Source organism: Saccostrea echinata, unplaced genomic scaffold, assembly GCF_033153115.1.
Source record: "Saccostrea echinata isolate AGI-Se365-2 ecotype Australia unplaced genomic scaffold, CSIRO_AGI_Sech_v1 ptg000006l, whole genome shotgun sequence".
In the NCBI taxonomy this organism is placed as follows: Eukaryota; Metazoa; Mollusca; class Bivalvia; order Ostreida; family Ostreidae; genus Saccostrea; species Saccostrea echinata.
In genome coordinates, this window is record NW_026889755.1 from 14,696,566 (window position 1) to 14,718,526 (window position 21,961).

Genomic DNA, 21,961 nt, shown 5'->3' on the forward strand with positions numbered 1-21,961 from the left:
ATACCCCCCTGTGCCCATGGTCTAGCTCAAATTGAAGAAAAAAAGGAAACTTGATTCTAAATTGAAACTAAAATCATTTTAAAATATTCTTTACAAATTGACTTTGACTCCTCCCTGAGGATTCCTGACTCTAAAAATTAAAGACCAAGTGTTCTGTATAAAAGACAGGTAATTCCTATATTTTTTCTGGCCTCCAGTTGCAGCATCACCACAATTCCCATATTATTTAAAAGTATCCTGTTCCCTGTAATATTTATTTCTATTTGGCATATCATTTATATACATGTATATGCATTTTCAGGGAGAGTGAAATGAAAAACAAGGCCTATTGTAAAAGAGCATTAGAAAAAAATTACCAGATCATGATTTAAAGGACAGATTTCAATTTTGGATGAATTAGTGAGTGATCCAGCAGACACCCATAGAGAAAAATTAATTTTTGGAATGTCAAGAAGCAAAGTTGACAGGGATAACAAATGCACCACAGGCATCTGACTTACTTGAACGTGCCAAAAGAAGAACACAAGCGTTGTTTAAGATTCTGAAACTGATCCAGGCTGTACATGTAATTGTTTAAGAGTGTGTTGGCTAAAAGCTGTATACATTTATAAATTCAGTGAATTAATACATAGCATTTAGTTTAGAATATTGTAGTCATTATTTATATATTATCAACTTTTGAATAGAATATTTATGTACATGTATTTTGAGGGTACTCACAGTAATTTAGCCTTCTGTCAAATTATGTAATTCAAGAATAATGTTCTTAAAAAGTTCCTGAAATGTTCATGAAAGATCATAAAATTGGACACTATGATTTCATGAATTCTTCAAGCAAGTTCATGAATTTTCAAGAGTAGCAAGTAGTTCATGAACAACCCACTATTCATGAATATTCTTTAACTTGGTTTTCATGAATAAAATTCATGAAATCATGAGTGTCCAATTTTAACTTCATAGGATCTTCATGAATATTTCATGAGCAGATTCAAGAATATAATTCATGAACTTTTCTTAAAAGTTCAAGAATTATTCTTGATACTCTCGCAGGGGTTATGTGGAATCATCCTCAGGTAGTGTAGATTCAGATTTGTTCAAATCATGAACCCCGGGGGTAGGGTGGGGCCACAATGGGGGATCCAAGTTTTACGTAGAAATATATAGGAAAATATCTTTAAAAATCTTCTTCTTAAGAACAGCAAAGCCATGATTGTTCATATTTTTATGGAAACATCCTCAGGTAGTGTAGATTCAAGTTTGTTCAAATCATGACCCCCGGGGGTAGGGTGGGGCCACAATAGGGGATCCAAGTTTTACGTAGAAATATATAGGAAAATATCTTTAAAAATCTTCTTCTTAAGAACAGCAAAGCCATGATTGGTCATATTTATATGGAAGCATCCTCAGGAAGTGAAGATTCAAGTTTGTTCAAATCATGACCCCCGGGGGTAGGGTGGGGCCACAATGGGGGACCAAAGTTTTACATAGAAATATATAGGAAAATATCTCTAAAATCTTCTTCTTAAAAACAGTAAAGCCATGATTGGTCATATTTATATGGAAGCATCCTCAGGTAGTGAAGATTCAAATTTGTTCAAATAATAACCCCCGGAGGTAGGGTGGGGCCACAATTGGGGATCCAAGTTTTACATAGAAATATATAGGAAAATATCGTTAAAAATCTTCTTCTTAAGAACAGTAAAGCCATGATTGGTCATATTTATATGGAAGCATCCTCAGATAGTGAAGATTCAATTTTGTTCAAATCATTACCCCCGAAGGTAGGGTGGGGCCACAATGGGGGATCCAAGTTTTACATAGAAATATATAGGAAAAAATCATTTCTCAAGAACAGAAAAGCCATGACTAGTCAAATTGATATGGAGGCATCCTCAGGTAGTGTAGATTCAAGTTTGTTCAAATGAGGGCCCCGGGGGTAGGGTGGGGCCACAATGGGGGATCAAATTTTTACAAATGAATATATGGGAAAAAATCTGCTGCTCAAGAACAACAAAGCCATTTGTTATATTGATATAAAAGCATCATATGGTAGTTTAAAATTCAACACCCCCCTCCTTGTAAACTTTTAAATACTGTACTGATTTTTGCTCTTTTTTTCCCTAGCCAATGTGCTCAGGTGAGCGATGTGGCCCATGGGCCTCTTGTTTATTTTTGAAATGTTTTTGAGCTCACATGACTTGACTGGTCACACACCTGCCGTGTGCTCCTGTGTTAAGTGGGTTAATTGAAAAATCTGTAGACAATACAATCCCAAGATATATAGACCTTAAATTAGAAAAGACCTTGCACTTCATACTCAGTCAAAATGCTTTCCTTAAGGTTTATATATCTAGAGATTGACTTCAATAGAAGATTATATTTGTAAAGTATATATTTTATTTAATTTAAAGGGTGTGTGGTAGTGTCTTTTAACACATTCAACTTAGAAAAAGGTTTCTATTTTTCTTTAATTAGGCCTTTCAACTGTCCCAATTGTTATGCGATCAAGAGCCCGACCTGTCTTGTCGTTCCACAATTAAAGTTGTTTAAGGACTTTTTAAAAGGTTTTGAATGTAATTGGTTTGTAAAATACACAGATGAAAAGACACAGATGCACAAAAAATTAACATTGAATATCCTCTATATATAAAACGAGAAAAAAGACTGGTTAATTAGTAGGGTTGGATACCGGTACTCGGTACCAATACCGTACCGAATAGTTACTTAAAAAATACCGGTGAAAACTCGTTTCATTTAATACTGGTACTAATAGCGGTACAATTTCTTAATCTTTGAAACATTTTAATACATTCAAAATGATTTAAAACTTGCTAAAATTTAATTCTCCGCACATTGAAAGGGTAGGCTAAGTAATGAAATGGATGCTTAGTACGACTATACGACACATTCTTTCGACTGCCGATATTCGGGGTAAATCAGTACGTATATTTTTAGCTCACCTGAGCTGAAAGCTCAAGTGAGCTTTTCTGATCACATTTTGTCCGTCTGTCTGTCCGTCTGTCTGTCTGTCCATCTGTCTGTCTGTAAACTTTTCACATTTTCGACTTCTTCTCAAGAACCACTGGGCCAATTTCAACCAAACTTGCCACAAAGTATCCTTGGGTAAAGGGGATTCAAGTTTGTTCAAATGAAGGGCCACACCCTCTTTCAAGGGGAGATAATTAGGAATTACTGAAAAAATAATGGCATCATTTAAAAATCTTCTTCTCAAGAACCATAGGGCCAGGAAAGATGAAACTCATGTGGAAGCATCCTGAGGTAGTGTAGATTCAAGTTTGTTCAAATCATGACCCCCGGGGGTAGGGCGGGGCCACAATGGAGGATCAAAGTTTTACATAGAAATATATAGGAAAAATCTTTAAAAATCTTCTTCTCAAGAACAGCAAAGCCATGATGAGGCATATTGATATGGAAGCATCCTCAGGTAGTGTAGATTCAAGTTTGTTCAAACCATGACCCCCGGGGGTAGGGCGGGGCCGCAATGGAGGATCAAAGTTTTACATAGAAATATATAGGAAAAATCTTTAAAAATCTTCTTCTCAAGAACAGCAAAGTCATGATGAGTTATATTTATATGGAAGCATCCTGAGGTAGTGTAGATTCAAGTTTATTCAAACCATGACCCCCGGGGGTAGGGTGGGGCCACAATGGAGGATCAAAGTTTTACATAGAAATATAAAGGAAAATATCTTCTTCTGAAGAACTACAAACCATGATTAGTCATTCTGATATGGAAGCATCCTCAGGTAGTGTAGATTCAATTTTGTTCAAATGATGACCCAGGGGTAGGGTGGGGCCCAATGGGGGAAGAAAAGTTTTACATAAGAACATATAGAAAAAATATTTCTTCTCAAGAACAGAAAAGCTATGTTTAGTCATATTGATATGGAAGCATCCTCAGGTAGTGTAGATTCAAGTTTGTTCAAACCATGACCCCCGGGGGTAGGGCAGAGCCACAATGGAGGATCAAAGTTTTACATAGAAATATAAAGGAAAATATCTTCTTCTGAAGAACAGAAAAGCTATGTTTAGTCATATTGATATGGAAGCATCCTCAGGTAGTGTAGATTCAATTTTGTTCAAATGATGACCCCCAGGGGTAGGATGGCGCCCAATGGGGGATGGAAAGTTTTACATAAGAACATATAGAAAAAATATTTCTACTCAAGAACAGAAAAGCTATGTTTAGTCATATTGATATGGAAGCATCATCAGGTAGTGTAGATTCAAGTTTGTTCAAATGATGACCCCTGGGATAGGGAGGAGCCACAATGAGGGATCAAATTTTTACAAAGGAATATATGGGAATTTTTTTAAAAAAAATCTTCTCAAGTACAACAAAGCCATTTGTTATATTGACATGGAAGCATCATCAGGTAGTTTAAAATTCAAGCCCCCCCCCTCCCCCCCCCCCCCCCCGGTCTTTTCGATACTGAACTGATTGTGCTTTTGCCTAGCCAATGTGCTCAGGTGAGCGATGTGGCCCATGGGCCTCTTGTTGTTTATGAAATAATTAAATACATTCAAATTAATCATGTTTTAATTTAATTAATAAAACTGATAAAATAAAATGTAAGTTAAAAAGGCAAAATGCCGCAAAAATGTGATGTGTATCTCTATCCATTTTCTAACGTTTCTTTGTTTAGTGCGACCAAACAAGATGGGTCCTAGTAACCACAGAAGTTGTGTATACTTGTGATTATGTATCTATTCAAATTAATTTGTTTGAGATTCAATTTTTTTGTTTTGTTAATCATTTATTAAAAGGTTGAAATATAAACATAGTTTATAAGCTCATTCTAGGTTATAACATTGAAAGGTTGGTGATGATTTGCTGAAAGCATACATTTGTTATGAAATGAACCCTCATTCTCATTCGTCAAGGTATAGTACCGTATTGTTTCAAAAATACCGGTATGGTATCGTACCGTTTCATCCTTACCGGTATCCAACCCTATTTATCAGAAAAATCCAAAATTCTGGTACATCGATACTGGAAACAATTTTCTGACTATACATCATAGATATATGCCATACACCCTGTCCCTCTATGTCTGTGTGGGAGGGTGTGTGTGTGTCAGTCTCTCTTTCTTCAAAACAATATATTAGCAACATGAAAGTACAAATGTTCACAGTACATCTTGTCCCAGCTGACAATATGTGCCGATGTGTGACTGCACATTATGTGGTCCATTCTGCAGGAGGAAAAAAGGCTCGTCTGTACTCATTGTCGCCTGTGACAATGTGTACTGATGGACGATAATATGCTGTTAGGGTAGGCACATATTGTTGCCAGCGACAATACGTAGAGAACGAAAAAATGTATCGTCACGAGCCATGCAATTAAATCAAGACTCTTGCATACAAGAGAAGATGATTAAGAAGAGTTAATTCTTGGTTAACACTTAAAATAGAAATACAGTATTATCATTAATTTGAATAGTTTCTAGTATGTAAGAATATTACATGTTGAAAACTCATGTTTTTGGTTATATGTAGGGCAAAGATCTGCTGATAAACAGCTATGTGCTGAGATATATGCAAAGACAGTCACTGATTTCAGCAAGGCAACAGGGAAAAGAAAATTTCTGGAAGAAGTCCACTTTGTGGATTCAAACGAAGCTGTGGTGAATTTGATTGTACAGGCTTTTCAAAAAATAATTGATGGCAAATCTGGGGGATCGTTACCACAAAAAGTCCAGGGAGCAGAGGGTAGACGTACACCAGAGAGACCATTGCCATTTAAGCCAAGGCTTGACAAATTGAAGCTGGAAAGTTCTGACAAATTTCTTGTTGATCAATTCCATTTGAAAAAACACTTCAAAGTTGTGCTTTATAAAGGAGATATCCTAAATGGAAAAGTGGATGGTATCTGTTGTGGCCAGGATATTGCTTTTAAAAGCAATGGACATATAGCACAGGGAATTCTAAAGAAGTGGCGAGAATTAGGAAGTCACATAAAATCTATACAGAAAGGCAGAATAAACATGGAAGATGTATTTTCAGTTCAATGCAATGATCAAAAATATATTTTATATGTGGTCACACACTCCCTTACAAAGCAGAATGCAAATGATGGAGACGTTTTAGAGAGCATAGGGGCCTGCATTAAGAAATTGCTCTGTACAGCAGAAGAAAGTGGAATACAGAAACTGGCATTGCCTTTGCTTGGAACAGGTAAATTTATATAATTGTGTATGTTTTTGCCACTGATGATAATTAACAGCCTTATCTTTGATATATACTGAAAGGGGAAAAAATGCAGTGTAGCATAATTTGTGAAATGACTGCGCATGCGTGGCCGAAAATTATGAAAATTGATCAGACATATATCTTGGTTACTGTGTACTAAAATCGGTGTTCAAAATTACTCAACGGTGAAATGTATGACGTCACGTAGGGAAAATGGTAACATATAGTATATATAGAAAAAAAATTGATATATACTGAAAAGGAAAAAATGCAGTGTAACATAATTTGTGAAATGTGTTTGACTGCGTGGCCGAAAATTACGAAAATTGATCAGAGATATATCTTGGTTACTGTGTACTAAAATCGATGTTCAAAATTACTCAACGGTGAAATGTATGACGTCACGTAGGGAAAATGGTAAAAAGCCAAAGACCCGTTCAAATTGATTATGACAAGATTGTTAATATATTTTATAGCACCACTTGATGTACTGGAAGTATACACATTTTTTTTTCCATGTTTACAGTCCAATATGAATTTCTTGCAATCTTGGTTCGGCTGACAGAAGTTCCATTGGTCAAGTAATTGAATTGCCTTAGAGAAGAAAAAGGCAACAGCATGTTGTAGTTTGTTATTAGTTTTTCCACCATGGAACATTTTATTCGTTGTCAGAGAGGAAATCGAATGGTAACAACGCCACATCAAGATAGGGCTTTTCATCCTGCCACCTGTGTAATCGCATTAACATTGAAAGCGATTTTAATACAGTAGGCAATCATAGTCGTTACATTCACCCTAAAACTGAAAGAAACCGATTGCTTTACTTCGGTTCTTGAGCTCCTCAACTATACGTCGGTGTTACTCTCACTCGCGCACGTATTCCTCATATCCCTAATTTTTCAGCATGTTCATCCCGGGAAAATGCAGCCAGAGTTTGTCAAGACTTTCTCGCAAACAATCACATTTACCAAATTAACTGGCCTTCGTAAATTCCATCTTTTTCTCCAATCGAAAATCTTAAGACTAACTGGACGGTAGGGTTTGAGTTTGAAGGCATTGGAATGCCCCAGCCACTCTCGACCAACCAAGGGCTGCCCTGTCGGAAGAGCTGAATAGATAAATGTACTGATAAACTCCATAAAGTCTGTGACAGATGCACGAGGAAGATAATGAGAATTTTTATTTTCACTTTTTGGGGGTGCCGTCATATTTATTTCAATAACTCATGAATTATCAGTCAAAATCAAATGAGATTTTTGTAACTTGTTGATTAAAGATGGGTTTAATCGTTCCATACCGATACTGGAAAATACGTTCGAAAAATAGCGGAAAATAGCATTAATTCATATCTGAAGTTTACCCTGCGATTCTTTCCTTTTCAGTATATATCAGCATTACTGAAGTACCGTTTTTGCTCAATGCTCAATTATCTGTTTTTAAGGTACCGGAGCTGAACGCTCAAATGAGCTTAATTTTCAGATCAAAGATTGCTGGTTAGGTAGTTTTATACAATCATGTATTACATTTTTTCTTGAAATGCATTGAATTGATAAGGTATACAATCAATATTTTTCAGTATCTTTGTCAATACACAACAACAGGAGATACATTCATATATATATATATATATATATATATATATATATATATATATATATATATATATATATATATATATATATATATATAACGTTAAAAGTTGATGGCTGAAAGAAAGGTGGTGAAATTTATTTATATATTTATTTGTAACTCAGATGAGCAACTTCCTCATGTTCCATGAACTTTTTGTTGAAAAAATGTTGATTGTGTCGGATGAGCATTGTGACTGTTTTCATTGGGTTAACTATTTTTCTTTTTTTCTTTTTTATTTCTATTACATTTAGGAAACAAAGGAGCCCCTAAAGGAAAAGTTATCTCTATTTGGTTTCAAAGCATTATGTCTTTTTTGAAAGAAAGTTCCAAGGGAAAAACTGATGGTCTGCGTGAAGTTCACTTCATTAGCAAAGATTCGAATGACATTGGAGAGATTTCTTCATTATTTCACAATTATATAGATAATTACCATGTTATGGGAGAAACATACGTTTAAATCATTTGAATATAAACTGCATTTACTATATGAGTGCACAACAGATATTTGATATCATTCATTATTTAGAACATTTTACAAGTATTTATATTTACTCAATGTGTCATAGTTACTTTGTATATTTAAGGAATTTTTATAACTAGCCAAGTTGTACTGTATAGCCTGGGTTGGGACAGTATATGTTTTATAAACTGTGAAAGTTATACAAGTATATCTTGTGTAAATTTTAATTCCTTATAATTTTATTTTTTTAACATGTACCGGTAGTTAAAAATTTTCCCATTGGAAATCAGACTTAAAATTGTTGAAAGTTTAAATGTAATGTCAAGCGGATTTTTACGTTTTTAATGTCAGTTATATTGTGACTTAGGCAAAACAGGTTTTACAATACAATTGAAACTAATATTTTTAATCAATCAATTGGCACGTTACAACCGGAATTTAATTATATTTCTATAATTAAAAGTAAAATATTTAGCATACAAATATTTTTGTTCTGATTTTTTATAAATTACCAAATGCTTTTGATTACTGTAGATTACCAAAATTTGGGGAGATAGTTATATTTAAAAACGAAACCAATTTCTTTTTTTTTATACAAGTTCTGGTTATTGTTATATTGAAACTTTGATGAGAGCTGTGCAACTGCATCAATATTTTTTGACCTTGACCTCTCTTTTGACTTTGTCCTCACTTTTCCTAAATTAGTGTTTAGTTCAGTTTTAAAGAAATCATTCAAGATAGTGTAATCAATCGTCATATGTTAATACATAATGATGAGAGCTATGCAACTGCATCAACATTTTTTAACCTTGACCTTTCCTTTGACCTCACTTTTCTTAAATTAGTGTTTAGCTCAGTTTTAAAGAAACCATTAAAGATATTCTTTTATCAAACTTCATATGCTGATACATACTGATGAGAGCTGTTCAACTGAATCAACATTTTTTGTCCTTGACCTTTTCTTTGACCTTGACCTCACTTTTCTAAAATTAGTGTTTAGCTCAGTTTTCAAAGAAACCATTCAGGATTGTGTTATCAAACTTCATATGCTGATACATACTGATGAGAGCTATTCAACTGCTTCAACATTTTTTGACCCTGACCTTTCCTTTGACCTTGACCTAACTTTTCTTAAATTAGTGTCAAACTTCATATGCTGATACATACTGATGTAAGCAATTCAACTGCATCATTTGCATTTTGACATTGACCTTACTTTTATCAATTTGTGTTTAACTCAGTTTTAAAGAAACCATTCATAATATTTTTATCAAACTTCATATGCTAATTTATACTGATGTAAGCTTTTCAACTGCATCAACATTTTTTGACATTGGCCTTTCCTTTCACCTTAACTTGATTTATTTTAAAATTAGTGATTAGCTGAGATTTAAGTAAACCATTCAAAATTTTTTTTATAAAACTTAATATGCTGATACGTATTTGTGAGAACTTTTCAACTGCATCAAAAATGTTTGACCTTGATCTTGACCTCACTTTTATTAAATTTGCATTTTGCTTAGTTTTAGAGAAACCATTTAAGATATATTTATGTAAGCTTATGCACTTTTACATTATTTGGTTAGAATTTATCATCCATATCCAACCTTTTAGATTTCAATTTTAAAGAAACTGTTTAAGATATTCTCATCCAATTTCATACACTTAGTTCAAATTTTCAGGTTGCATTACTAGTATGCCCTCGGCGGGCATTCATGTCCTATGGACAATTTCTAGTTGATTATAATGTAAAACTCATGATTTATTTTTTAATCTATAAACCTCAACAGTATAAAGGAGATGGGCAGAACATAGCGTGCAGAAAGTCTATAGCTTCAGATATATAAAAATCATGTTCAGTTTGTGAATTTAGTATTTAGAGTAAAGTTCTCAGTATTGAAATTTATGAAATTATGATAAACAAAACTTTTCTGAGGAAATTTTTCTCGGCAAATTTTATTATTTTTTTTATTGAAAAATAATGTAAGTATTCGTGGGGTTGGAACCCTAGCAATAAAAATTCTGAGTATCATTTTCTTTCGAAACTAGCATGCTAACCAATAGACTACGCAATTCCTGATGAATAGGGACATTTAAATCATGTTTGTGATATGACCCTTGACTTAATGGACTTCAAGTATTTCTCATAAAGATGCGAATGTTATGTCATAAAAGTATATTTTTAAGGTATAGTGGGTTTTTGCTCCATATTTTTGGTGACCAAAAATGTACATTTTTATGCAATCTTTTAGGATTAACTTTCAAAAAAATGGAGCGAAGATCCACTCATATCGAAAAATAGTGTTCTAGTATGAGAAAATGACTCTTTTTGCCCTATTTAGTGTGTGTATACTATTTCATAGGCAAATAATTTCAATCTGTGTGAGATTTTTGCCAATTGTAGAGATTTTGCATAAAGTATATTTTAATGTTAGATGAAATATCAAGGAAAATTTTGATATCATTGAAATTTAATTTTTTCACCTTCATGTTTGTCACACTATACATGTAGGCTTTTCGCTCATCATGTTCACCCATCTTCTTTAAAATAAAGTTGACCGTTTATGGCTTAAGAATGGATTTGTCATCATCAGATGAACCTGTATTTATACATTGATAGATACGCATTGCTTAGTGATATGTAAGGGAAATATTTTGAAATGTAAATGTTAAGTATTGCTTACATATCACTCGATCATCAGTCAATATGTAGATGTTATCATGCTACTCGAATTTACTACATAATGACATGTACTTGCATACAACATAAATAGTTGCAAACCATATTTTGAATAGCTCTTTTGCTAAATCTTAAATATTTGGCAATATATTATACCTTATTTTATCCATGGCATCTGTCGTATCTGATTATGTTGATTGGTAAAATTCTGAAACAATTTAGGACAATTGATGAACATAAAGCATCAATCTCCTATGCAGAGTTGTCCTATATAATGGGCTCGCGTGAAGAAAAAAAACATGATATTCATATTAATTAAACTAATAGTTCTAGATGTACTTAGTAAATATCTACCTTAAAGGCCAAACATTATCACAGGCATTTGATTTGAATTATGATGAATTAAAACAAACGCACTATTTTTTGTGCTTAACTCTGTGATTCACGCATGCCAACGACATATGTATATTGAAATTATTCTTTTATATGCTCACCAGGTCTGTAAGGGCCGGTACACACGGTAAGGCTTGCCTTACACGTCTTGGAACTTAAGTTCTAGCCTTACTGTGTGTACACCTTTAATACGTTTTTTCGAACCTTATATGTCTGACTTACGAATAGAGCACTGCTCTGTTTCTTAATACAAGACTTAGCTGACATTTTCTTCTCAACCAATAAAAAAACCATTCACCCAAATGTCAATCTATTTTTATCAAACCATACACGTGGGTAGATTAAAGTGAATACAAAGTACTCTCGAACAAGATAGTGAAAGTGTCCACAACTGCTTCTTCTAACCCCCCACCTCTTTTTTAGGAATGTACTTGTCGGTAAAATTATTACAAAATCCTAATAATCTGTTCTATTTTAATGAATGAATGCTCTGTTTATGGCTGCAAAAACACGTGGAATTTATGAAAATGTTGTTTATAATCTTGTATATCTTGCTTTAGCGTGTGGACATGAGAGCCTTACGGTTTGCAAAACGTAAGGTTTTAGACTTATAAGGCAAGCCATGTGTACCGGCCCTAAAAGCTACTGAGCTTTAGACTGTGATGAAATTTGTCTAGTGTACATGTATGTCTGTATATATGTGTTTCCATCATGAACCTTTTTCTTTTTCACTTTTTCTTTTACTGGAGACTTAATGAATTAAGTAATTTCTAGCAATCAAAGGCTTTGTTAAGGGGATTCACATATTACATGTAGGGGATGGTGATTTGTTTATAAAGTTTCTTGAGGATGATTGCATGCTGGTGTAAAAAAAATATTCACTATAAGTAACCATTGTGAGATACGTTTATAATTTAATAATTTTTGTTATTATTTCATCTAATAAGTCATTTCCTAGTAAGCTCTCTTGAGCTAAAGGGTCAAATGAGCTCTTCTGATCATCCTGTGTGCCATGTCGATCATCTGTTAACTTTTCATATTTTCAACTAGTGGATCATATTTCATCTAACCTTGCGTCAAAGCATCCTTGGAATTCAATTTGTTCAAGTGAAGAGCTACGCTCTCTTTCACAGAGAGGTATTTGATTTAATACTAATTAAAAAAAATTAAAAAAAAAAAAAACAAACAAACAAAAAATTAAAACAAAACAAAATTAAAAAATAATAGGTTGGATCTTTTTAAAAGATATTCTGATGAAGAATCTGCGTTAATAAGGACAAAAATTGTGTGAAAGTTTCCTTATTGGATGTAAATATTCATTCATATATAGGAGTCAATAATAGGGAATCTAATAGAAGATGTGCATAGAAATATATTGATAAAATTTAAAATAGTTTTTTTTAAAAAGAGTTTGACCATGAAAAGACATATAAATATACATTCGCCAAGCATCCTTAGATAGTATAAACTCAAGTATGTTCAATTCATTTGTTGGGTCTACTAGACTAATTATGTTGTTGATCCCTTATTATTATACATTGTATTTCTTGCTTTTGGGCTATCTTTCAGTTTATTTTATTTTTTACTTCAGTGGATCTTTTACAGTGTCGTATTATACTCTTGTGACCGTTAAGGCCTCTTTAGGTTACCTGAGTCACTCAGGTGACGTATTGCTATCCGTTTTTGTCCGTCGTCGTGCGACGTCCGTCGTGCGTAGTGCGTTAACATTTAAACATTTTCAGCTTCTTCTCTGAAACTGTTCAATCAATTTCAACCAATTTTGACATATAGCATCTATGGGTGAAGGGGGACAAAAATTATGAATTTCATGGTCCCTGCCCCCCTGGGGGGTGGGGCTAAAACCACCAAAATCAATGCAATCTTTAATAATCTTCTTCTCTACTCCTGGACATCAAGCAGTCAAACTGTTGGCATGATTTTATTAAGCATTGAGCCCTCTACCAAAATTGTGAAATTCATAGCCCCAGGGTCAGAGGTCTGGTGCTAGGGTGGGGCTATATAGATCATATAGTGAAAGTGCATTATTTCTTTCAAAATCTTCTTCTCTGCTCCTGGGTATTAAATAAACTAACTAAGTACATAGTTATGTTGAGCAAGACTGCCTCTTCCAATATTGTGAATTTCATGACCCCTGGGTCAGGGGTTCTGGTGTTAGTGCAGGACTCTATTGATTATATAGTGAAAATGCATTATTCTTTGAAAATCTTCTTCTCTGCTCCTGGGTATTAAATAAACTAAGTACATAGTTATGTTGAGCAAGACTGTCACTTCCAAAATTGTGAATTTCATGGCCCCTGGGTCAGTGGTTCTGGTGTTAGGGCGGGGCTCTATTGATTATATAGTGAAAATGCACTATTTCTTTGAAAATCTTCTTCTCTGCTCCTGGGTGTTAAATAAACTAAGCACATAGTTATGATAAGCAAGAGTGCCTCTTCAGAAATTTTGAATTTCATGGCCCCAGGATCAGGGGTTCTGGTTTTAGGGCGGGGCTCTATTGATTATATAGTGAAAATGCATCAATTCTTTGAAAGTTTCTTCTCTGCTCCTGGGTATTATTTAAACAAAAGAAGTGCATAGTTATGATAAGTAAGATTACCTCTTCCAAAATTGTGAAATTCATGTCCCCAGGGTCAGGGGTTCTGGTGAAGGGGGGCTCTATTGATTATATAGTGAACAGTTATAATTTATTTCAAAATACTCTGGTTATAAAGCAAAGAAACAATTGTATAGTTATGATGAGCAAGGATGCTTTCACAAAATTTTTAAAACTTGTCCCAGGGGTTCTGTTGTGTCTGTGATGGGGGGAGGGGGAGCTCTATTGATAATATAGTGAAAATTGGTGAATTCTTTGAAAATCTTCAATTACATGTAATTGCATAGTTATGATGATGAGGGTACTTCTTCCAAATTTGTAAATTTCATGACCCTGGGTCATTGGTTCTGGTGTTAGGGTAGAGCTGTGTTAAATAGTGAAAAGGCATTATTTCTTTGAAGATCTTCTCTGCTCCAATGCATACTGGAGGCAAACAGAATAAAAAGTTTCAGTTTGCAAGGGTATTTTTACCAGAATTTCGAACATCTGGACCATTTAGTCAAGTGTTCTGGTCCTGGCCAGGGCTCTATTAATTTGTATTCTACTGAGTGAAGTCGCCCACGTGGCGCAGTGGTTAGAGCGTCTGCTCTAGAATGGCGAAGTAAGGAGTTGATCCTTACGTCGTGGGTTCGAATCCCACTGTGGGACGTGGAGACCGGTCCTTCGTATGAGACCGTATAAACCGAGGTCCCGTGTCGCAGTAGGTGCTGGCACGAAAAAGACCCTTCACTGCTCAATGGCCGTAAGTGCTGAGTATAGGACAAAATTAGCAGCTCTCTACCGGCGAATGTTGGCGTCTACATATGAGTGAAAAATTCTCGAGAGGGACGTTAAACAATATACAAACAAAAACAAAATCTACTGAGTGAAGTTAATCCCCTTTGCCATTCATCTTTGATAATTAATCACTGTAGATAATGTATTTGAAAGGTTAATAGAATTATGCAAGAACATTTATTATATAATACAAAAAGTACTTTCTTAGTCTAAATGATCAGGTAGGAAATAGTACATGAATAACAAGAGGCCCATGGGCCACATCGCTCACCTGAGTAACTTTAGTCATGCTGTTCTTTACCAGATTTCCCTCCTTGTAATACCTATTGTTGCCCCACCCTACCCCAGGGGTCATGATTTGAACAATTTAGAATCTACACTACCCAAGGATGCTTCCATATAAGTTTCAGCTTTTCTGGCCCAGTTGTTCTTGAGAAGAAGATTTTTGAAGATTTTTCTTACATATTTCAGTGTAAAACTCGGATTCCCTATTGTGGCCCCGCCTTACCCCCGGGGGTCCTGATTTGAACAATTTAGAATCCACACTATCCAAAGATGCTTCCTTATAAGTTTGAGCTTTTCTGGCCCATTGGATCTTGAGAAGAAGATTTTTAAAGTTTTTTTCTATATATTTCAATGTCAAACTTGGATTGCCTATTGTGGCCCTGCCCTACCCCCGGGGGTCCTGATTTGAACAATTTAGAATCCACACTACCCCAGGATGCTTCCACATAAGTTTCAGCTTTTCTGGCCCAGTGGTTCTAGAGAAGAAGATTTTTAAAGATTTTTCCTATATATTTCAATGTCAAACTTGGATTGCCTATTGTGGCCCTGCCCTACCCCCGGGGGTCCTGATTTGAACAATTTAGAATCCACACTACCCCAGGATGCTTCCACATAAGTTTCAGCTTTTCTGGCCCAGTGGTTCTAGAGAAGAAGATTTTTAAAGATTTTTCCTATATATTTCAATGTCAAACTTGGATTGCCTATTGTGGCCCTGCCCTACCCCCGGGGGTCCTGATTTGAACAATTTAGAATTTACACTACCCCAGGATGCTTCCACATAAGTTTCAGTTTTTCTGGCCCAGTGGATCTTGAGGAGAAGATTTTTTAATGACCCCACCCTATTTTTGTCTTTTCTTGATTATCTCCCCTTGTAAGGGGACTTGGCCCTTTATTTTAACAATTTAAACTCCCCTTCACCCAAGGATACTTTGTACTAAGTTTGGTTAAAATTGGCCCAGTGGTTCATGAGAAGAAGTTGAAAATGTGAAAAGTTTACAGACGGACGGACGGACGGACAATGGATGATCAGAAAAGCTCACTTGAGCTTTCAGCTCAGGTGAGCTAAAAATGAAACAAAAATAACTTATCTTTTTAAATGTTCTTCAAAGGCCAAGTGAGGTCAATGTAAGAGGTAATAGACATTTTGTTAAAAGTTTGCATGGTAATAGTGATAAATGGGGGACAGTTAGATAGATACTAGAACAATTATTTTGTTGATCTTAATCGTACTATTTTTCTTGCTTTGTTGCAACAAAGCTTCATTTATCAGTTTATGGATCCTCTAAATTGTTGTACTCAGGTGACCGTTAAGGCCCTTGGGCCTCTTGTTGTTATTGACTAATCTATTACGCAGGAACAAAATCAAAATCAATCTCGTTATAACAAATAAGTTATCTCGTTATAGCGGAATAACATCTCGTTAAAACGAGTTAGTTACAATGTAACTGCATGGTTATAATGAGTTAGTTATCTTATTAAAGCGAATCAATTCTTTTAATATAACGAGTACTTTCTCATTAGATATCTTAAGAGTTATATCTTCAAGTAAAGAATACCAGTATTGGAAATAAACGAAGTCGAATCGATTAAATTTGTTTTGCTCTGCTCATAATTTTGATTGTGTAAATGGACTTTTGAGATTGCTTACTGTTCGTTATTCTGTATACATATTTCATTTTTAGTGTGCATAATAAAGAATTAAAAAAAAATTTTGTTTGTTGTCATGTGGATTTGATTAATGTTCTTTATTGAAAAGATCGAAGACAAATATCTTCTTTTTTCAACACAGTGGTGTGTTAAAGTGTTCGCCTTAGATTTGCTTTAATTTACTTATAAAAATATGATTATGGATAGCAAGACAGATTATAAGACTCCATCATAATTAAATCCTTGCGCAAAATATATTTTCAACCATTAATTGACTTCATGTTAAATATTGCAGATAATCATTAATTTCAATTCAAATAAATACTGACAATTTCATTCCTATATTGGTGTTGAATTTTCTAGTAATTTAAAGGGGAAAAAAATCTCATTATAACGAGATAGTTATAATGTCGAAATAACTAACTTTTATAACGAGATAACTTACTATTTATAATGCGATAACTTACTCGAGATAACAATTTTTTAAACAAGATAACTGACTCGTTAAAGAGAATTAATTATCTCGTTACTACGAGAAAGTATCTCTTTAGTTAACTCGTTATTACGATTTTTATGCCCCTGCCATGGAATGACCGGGGCATATAAGGTTACCCTGTTCCGTCATTCCCTACATCATTCACTTTCCGTTCATTTATAACTCTACAAAAGTTGCTTACATTCAACTCAGATTAGACATATGGATCCATACGTCACAGAAATACGCAGGTCAAGTTCGAATTTGGTCATGGTCCGATGATTTTTCACAGTTATCCCTCTTGAACTTAGAAAAAAAAGTTTCCGCTGTCTAACATTTGTAGGGATGTGTACACATGTACAAAGGTGTCGGAAGCAAATCGATAGTTGGTGGGGGGGGGGGGGAGGGGGGGCTAATTGAAAGAGAAAAATATCAAACTAAACCTGGAAAAAAAACTTGACAAGCAAAAAAAAAAGGAAAATTGAAAATTGTCCAACCCTAAAAATCCTATTTCGAGGGGGGGGGGGGGGGGGTGTTACAACCATTTTTTTTAAACGCCACCATTTACCTTTCTTTGATTACACTGCAATGTGCTTGTTAAAAGTGTGGGGGGAACTTACGCCCTAATGTCTAATGCCTATATTATGTCTATCTTGGCAAAAAAAAGTGGGGGAGGGCCAAGCCCCCCCCCCCCCCGACGCCTAAAATGTATAAGGTTGAAATTGCATGTGCAGGTATTTTACCAGAAATACAGTTCAAGTTTGCATTTGGTCATGGCCCGATGATTTTTGACAAAGTTATCCCTCTTGAACTTAGAACAAAATAAGAAATTTTTACTTTCCGCCTTCTAACTTTTATAGGGATGTATTTATAAGGTTGGAATTGCATGTGAAGGTATTTTACCAGAAAATATACACAGGGGCCAGTAACATACTTTGCTTGATTTTACGTCATCACTATATATACAAAAAGTGTATATATATATGCCCCTGTGAAAATATAGTTCAAATTTGAATTTGGTCGTGGTCTAATGATTTTTGACTGAGTTATTCCTCTTGAACTTAAAAAAGAAGAAATTCTCAGTTTCTTCTCTCTAACTTTTGTAGGGATGTAGGTAAAAGGTTGAAATTGCATATGCAGGTATTTTATCAGAAAATACGGATCAAGTTTGAATACAAATTTAAAAATAAATATTGCATTTGAAATTTTGGCTGCTTGCGGGGGCATTCGTGGCGTTAACGACACATCTAGGTTTTTTACTTCGTAAGATATTTGCCTATCCGGCTTTCCTACAAAATAAACACGCGTTGGATATTTTAAAAATCTGTGAGACCACATGAAAAGCCTAGTAAAACCTGAGGTAAGAAAAAACACGTGAAATCACCGTTTGACCTAATTTGTATCATGTTCTGAATTGCAGTTCAGCCCTGACGATTCCTGCAGATATTCCCTTTGTATGCTTTCCTATATAAATACATGTACATATAAATATATAACTCATAGTGAGATTGAGATTTTGGACTACCATGTGTTCGTTGAATTCTTTACAAATCCACTGCACCTGCGCAATCCTTGCATTCTCTCTAATCTGTGTGACGCAACAAAAAATTAGGGAATAAGTATCTTCTAATTTGGTATTTGCGACCGTTAAATCAGCATTAACGGTCGCAAATACCAAATTAGAAGATACTTATTCCCATTCTAATGCAATATAACGTTATGCATTTTGTTTAATGTTTACGTCTTATTTTGTTCAGTTTTGTAAAAAAGAAATACGTCACGGAGCATTGTGTGTTTTTGCGTCGCTCTTTTGTGGCGTCACAATCAAAAACTTTCAGTCTCGTTAAGGTCAAGATCTAGTAAATGAAAGATGCCCACAGATTTCTCAAATTTGAGAAATCAATTCCTTTAATGATGCTTTATAACTTTAGCTTGATCAAATACGGTGTTTCGGGGCATAATTTGTAGATAAACAAGACGAAAAATCATATTTTAAACTGTTATTTTCGATGAAAAATTAAGAAAACCAGTCTTGAATAGCCTACAGGAGTTTTTTCCTTATCAAAGGAAATGTATCCAGAATGCCTTCAGTCTCTCAGAAAACGGCAATTTGTATGTTCTTGGCTTCTTCTTTAAAATGATATTAAATTGAATATAGGTATCAGGATTACTTTTCACATGATTTCAAATTGAATTCCATGAAGATACTTTATTTTCTACATAAATCTATTAGAGCCGTAAAGTACGGGAAAAAGAAAGTTGAAATTGATTATGACGTCATAATGGATCTAGCACCAAAAAAGTAGTCTGAAGTCATTTACTAGATCTTGACCTTAAGGTCAAGATCTAGTAAATGAAAGGTGCCTACAGATTTCTCAAATTTGGGAAATAAATTCCTTAATGCTTTATAACTTTAGCTTAGTCAAATAAGGTGTTTCGGGGCATAATTTGTAGATGAACAAGACGAAAAATCATATTTTAAACTGACATTTTTAATGAAAAATAAAGAAAAACCAGTCATGAATATGGGAGTTTTTTACATAACAGACAAAGGAAATGTATCCAGATTGCCTACAGTCTCTCGGAAAACGATAATTTGTATCTTCTTGGCCTCTTCTTTAAAATAATATCAAATTGAATATAGGTATCGGTATTACTTTTCACATGATTTCAAATTGAATTCCATGAAAATACTTTATTTTCTAGATAATTCTATTAGAACCGTAAAGTACGGGAAAAGAAAGTTAAAATTGATTATGACGTCATAATGGATCTAGCACCAAAAAGTTAGTCTAAAGTCATTTACTAGATCTTGACCTTAATGATCGTTTTACTGCCTCAAACACCAGTGCATTGGCCAATCAAAATGTGTTTTACAAAACAGTTGCATAAGAATTACTTTTTAAAATCTTTTAAAAGAAACTGACTCTTGAAAATATAATTTTACGATTTCAAAGTGGAAACTTTCTAGGGAGAATTATTTTTCACGAACAACCAGATTTTTTTTTTTACCATATCAATCGGAACAAGAACTTTTAACATAAAAAAAATCTATGAAAATGCCGCTTCTCTTTTTTCAGTAAAAATATTGATCATATAGACATATAGTTCGATTTTAATAGGACTTAGTACACGAGTAGACCACAGTAATTAAGATACATAATTGATTTTATTTGGTTTTGACTTAGATGAACACATTTGCAATGATTACATTAAAAAAAACAGATTTTGGAATCAATTCTTTCAAAACAATGCTCCTCCTGTTGTTATTGGTCTGAATTATTTAAAGTTAACTAAATCAATATTCATTATTTTCTTTATTGGTGTTGTCATGGCTACTTCGTTTCAAGTCTAGGATCATGAAGAAGTCCGAGACTTATGTCAAAATTTATGTCATACAGAAATTAGTAATTGTTATAAACTAACACAATATTATAATTAATGGCATGAAAGGGAAACATTTTTTCTATAATAAAAATATATGAATTTTAAAACAATGTACTGTTTCATGATCTTCGAAGCAGGTGCTCCTTTCTCTTTCTTTATTATAAGTATAAACTGGTTGAACATTGTCAGAGACTTCTGGTTTTGAATTGACTTTCTAGATAGACTTACGAAAAACAAATAAAGGAATTCACTCTCTTAGACGTATGAAAAACAATTAATTTATAATACTCCTTTTAAAAAAAATTCATGGTTTAAAACGTGTCATATTGCTAAATAATGAATTTAAGTTTAGTACAGATCAAACTTGAATACGAGTTCTTTTTTTACCAGACTGCAAATGAAATTTATTACAGTTACATTGATTACTCTCAATTTTTGTATATAACTAACTCAAAATTTCCGCGAAATGTCACTTGTGCTATTATGTAAGATTTTTTATTGGCTTGATCCATGACACGTGATATTTCCTCGTCGCACAGGAAAGTCTCTATTTTTAGCATTTGTTTATATTTTGGCTTTGGAAGTTAACAAAAGATTGGGATATTTATTGCAGATGTCAGGTAATATTGAAAGTTTATTAATATATATATATATTTATATTCTGTTTTGTAGCAAGTTGTACATTGTAACTATATTTTTAATGTCTAGTTTCGTTTTCGACTGGAAAGTAATTTTCCTACAAATGTTTTTAAAATTTTGCATGGCGCATTTGTTAATTCAATTGTAAGAAACACTTTCAGTGTAAATTTCAAATAACCATATTCATCTTTCCTACAGTTTAAAGTTAAAAAAAAATGACAGGTTCAAATACATGTTAAAAGTTTTAGGGTGGTGAAAATTTGTTCACACAATCGATTTTGCTTTAAGTTAATTTCAGAAATGTAGTGTGAATTCAATCCATTCTAGACGCGATGTGAATTAACCTTTAAGGCTGATTGCATGTTTATAATGGGTACCCAAACTATGCCCAAAATTCATACCCCTACGGCCATGGTTCAGGTCCCATGGTAATGCTTAGTTGGACATATATCTATCTCTACTCATGTGCATTTAGCAGGCAAACTTTTTGGTGAGTATAATTAAAAATCAGCCTCTACCAAACTTGTTAAATAAATATCTGTTCAGACTCCAATTTGCGGTTAAGGTGTTCATATGCTAGTAAAGAAAATACATTTCACCACTGAACATCTTTTTTTTCACTCACAAACATGTTGCTGACTCAACTCTTTACCAGTTAAATTTGTAAAATTCATGGCCCATGGTTCATGCAGGCCTTAGGGTCAGGCAAAGTACGTTATATCTTTGAAAATCTTCTTTTTTTTTCATAGGAATCCAGCA

General features: G+C 34.0%; 1 protein-coding gene across 1 annotated transcript in view; it reads left to right on the forward strand.

Moving 5' to 3' along the window:
* Positions 1-5,134: 5,134 nt before the first annotated feature.
* Positions 5,135-21,961, forward strand: part of LOC133180424 (uncharacterized) — a 42,761-nt gene continuing 25,934 nt past the window's right edge. The window contains exons 1-2 of the mRNA XM_061314954.1: positions 5,135-5,267; positions 5,521-6,198. Coding sequence (XP_061170938.1) covers positions 5,135-5,267; positions 5,521-6,198 — 811 coding nt within the window. The remainder of the gene's footprint in view (positions 5,268-5,520; positions 6,199-21,961) is intronic.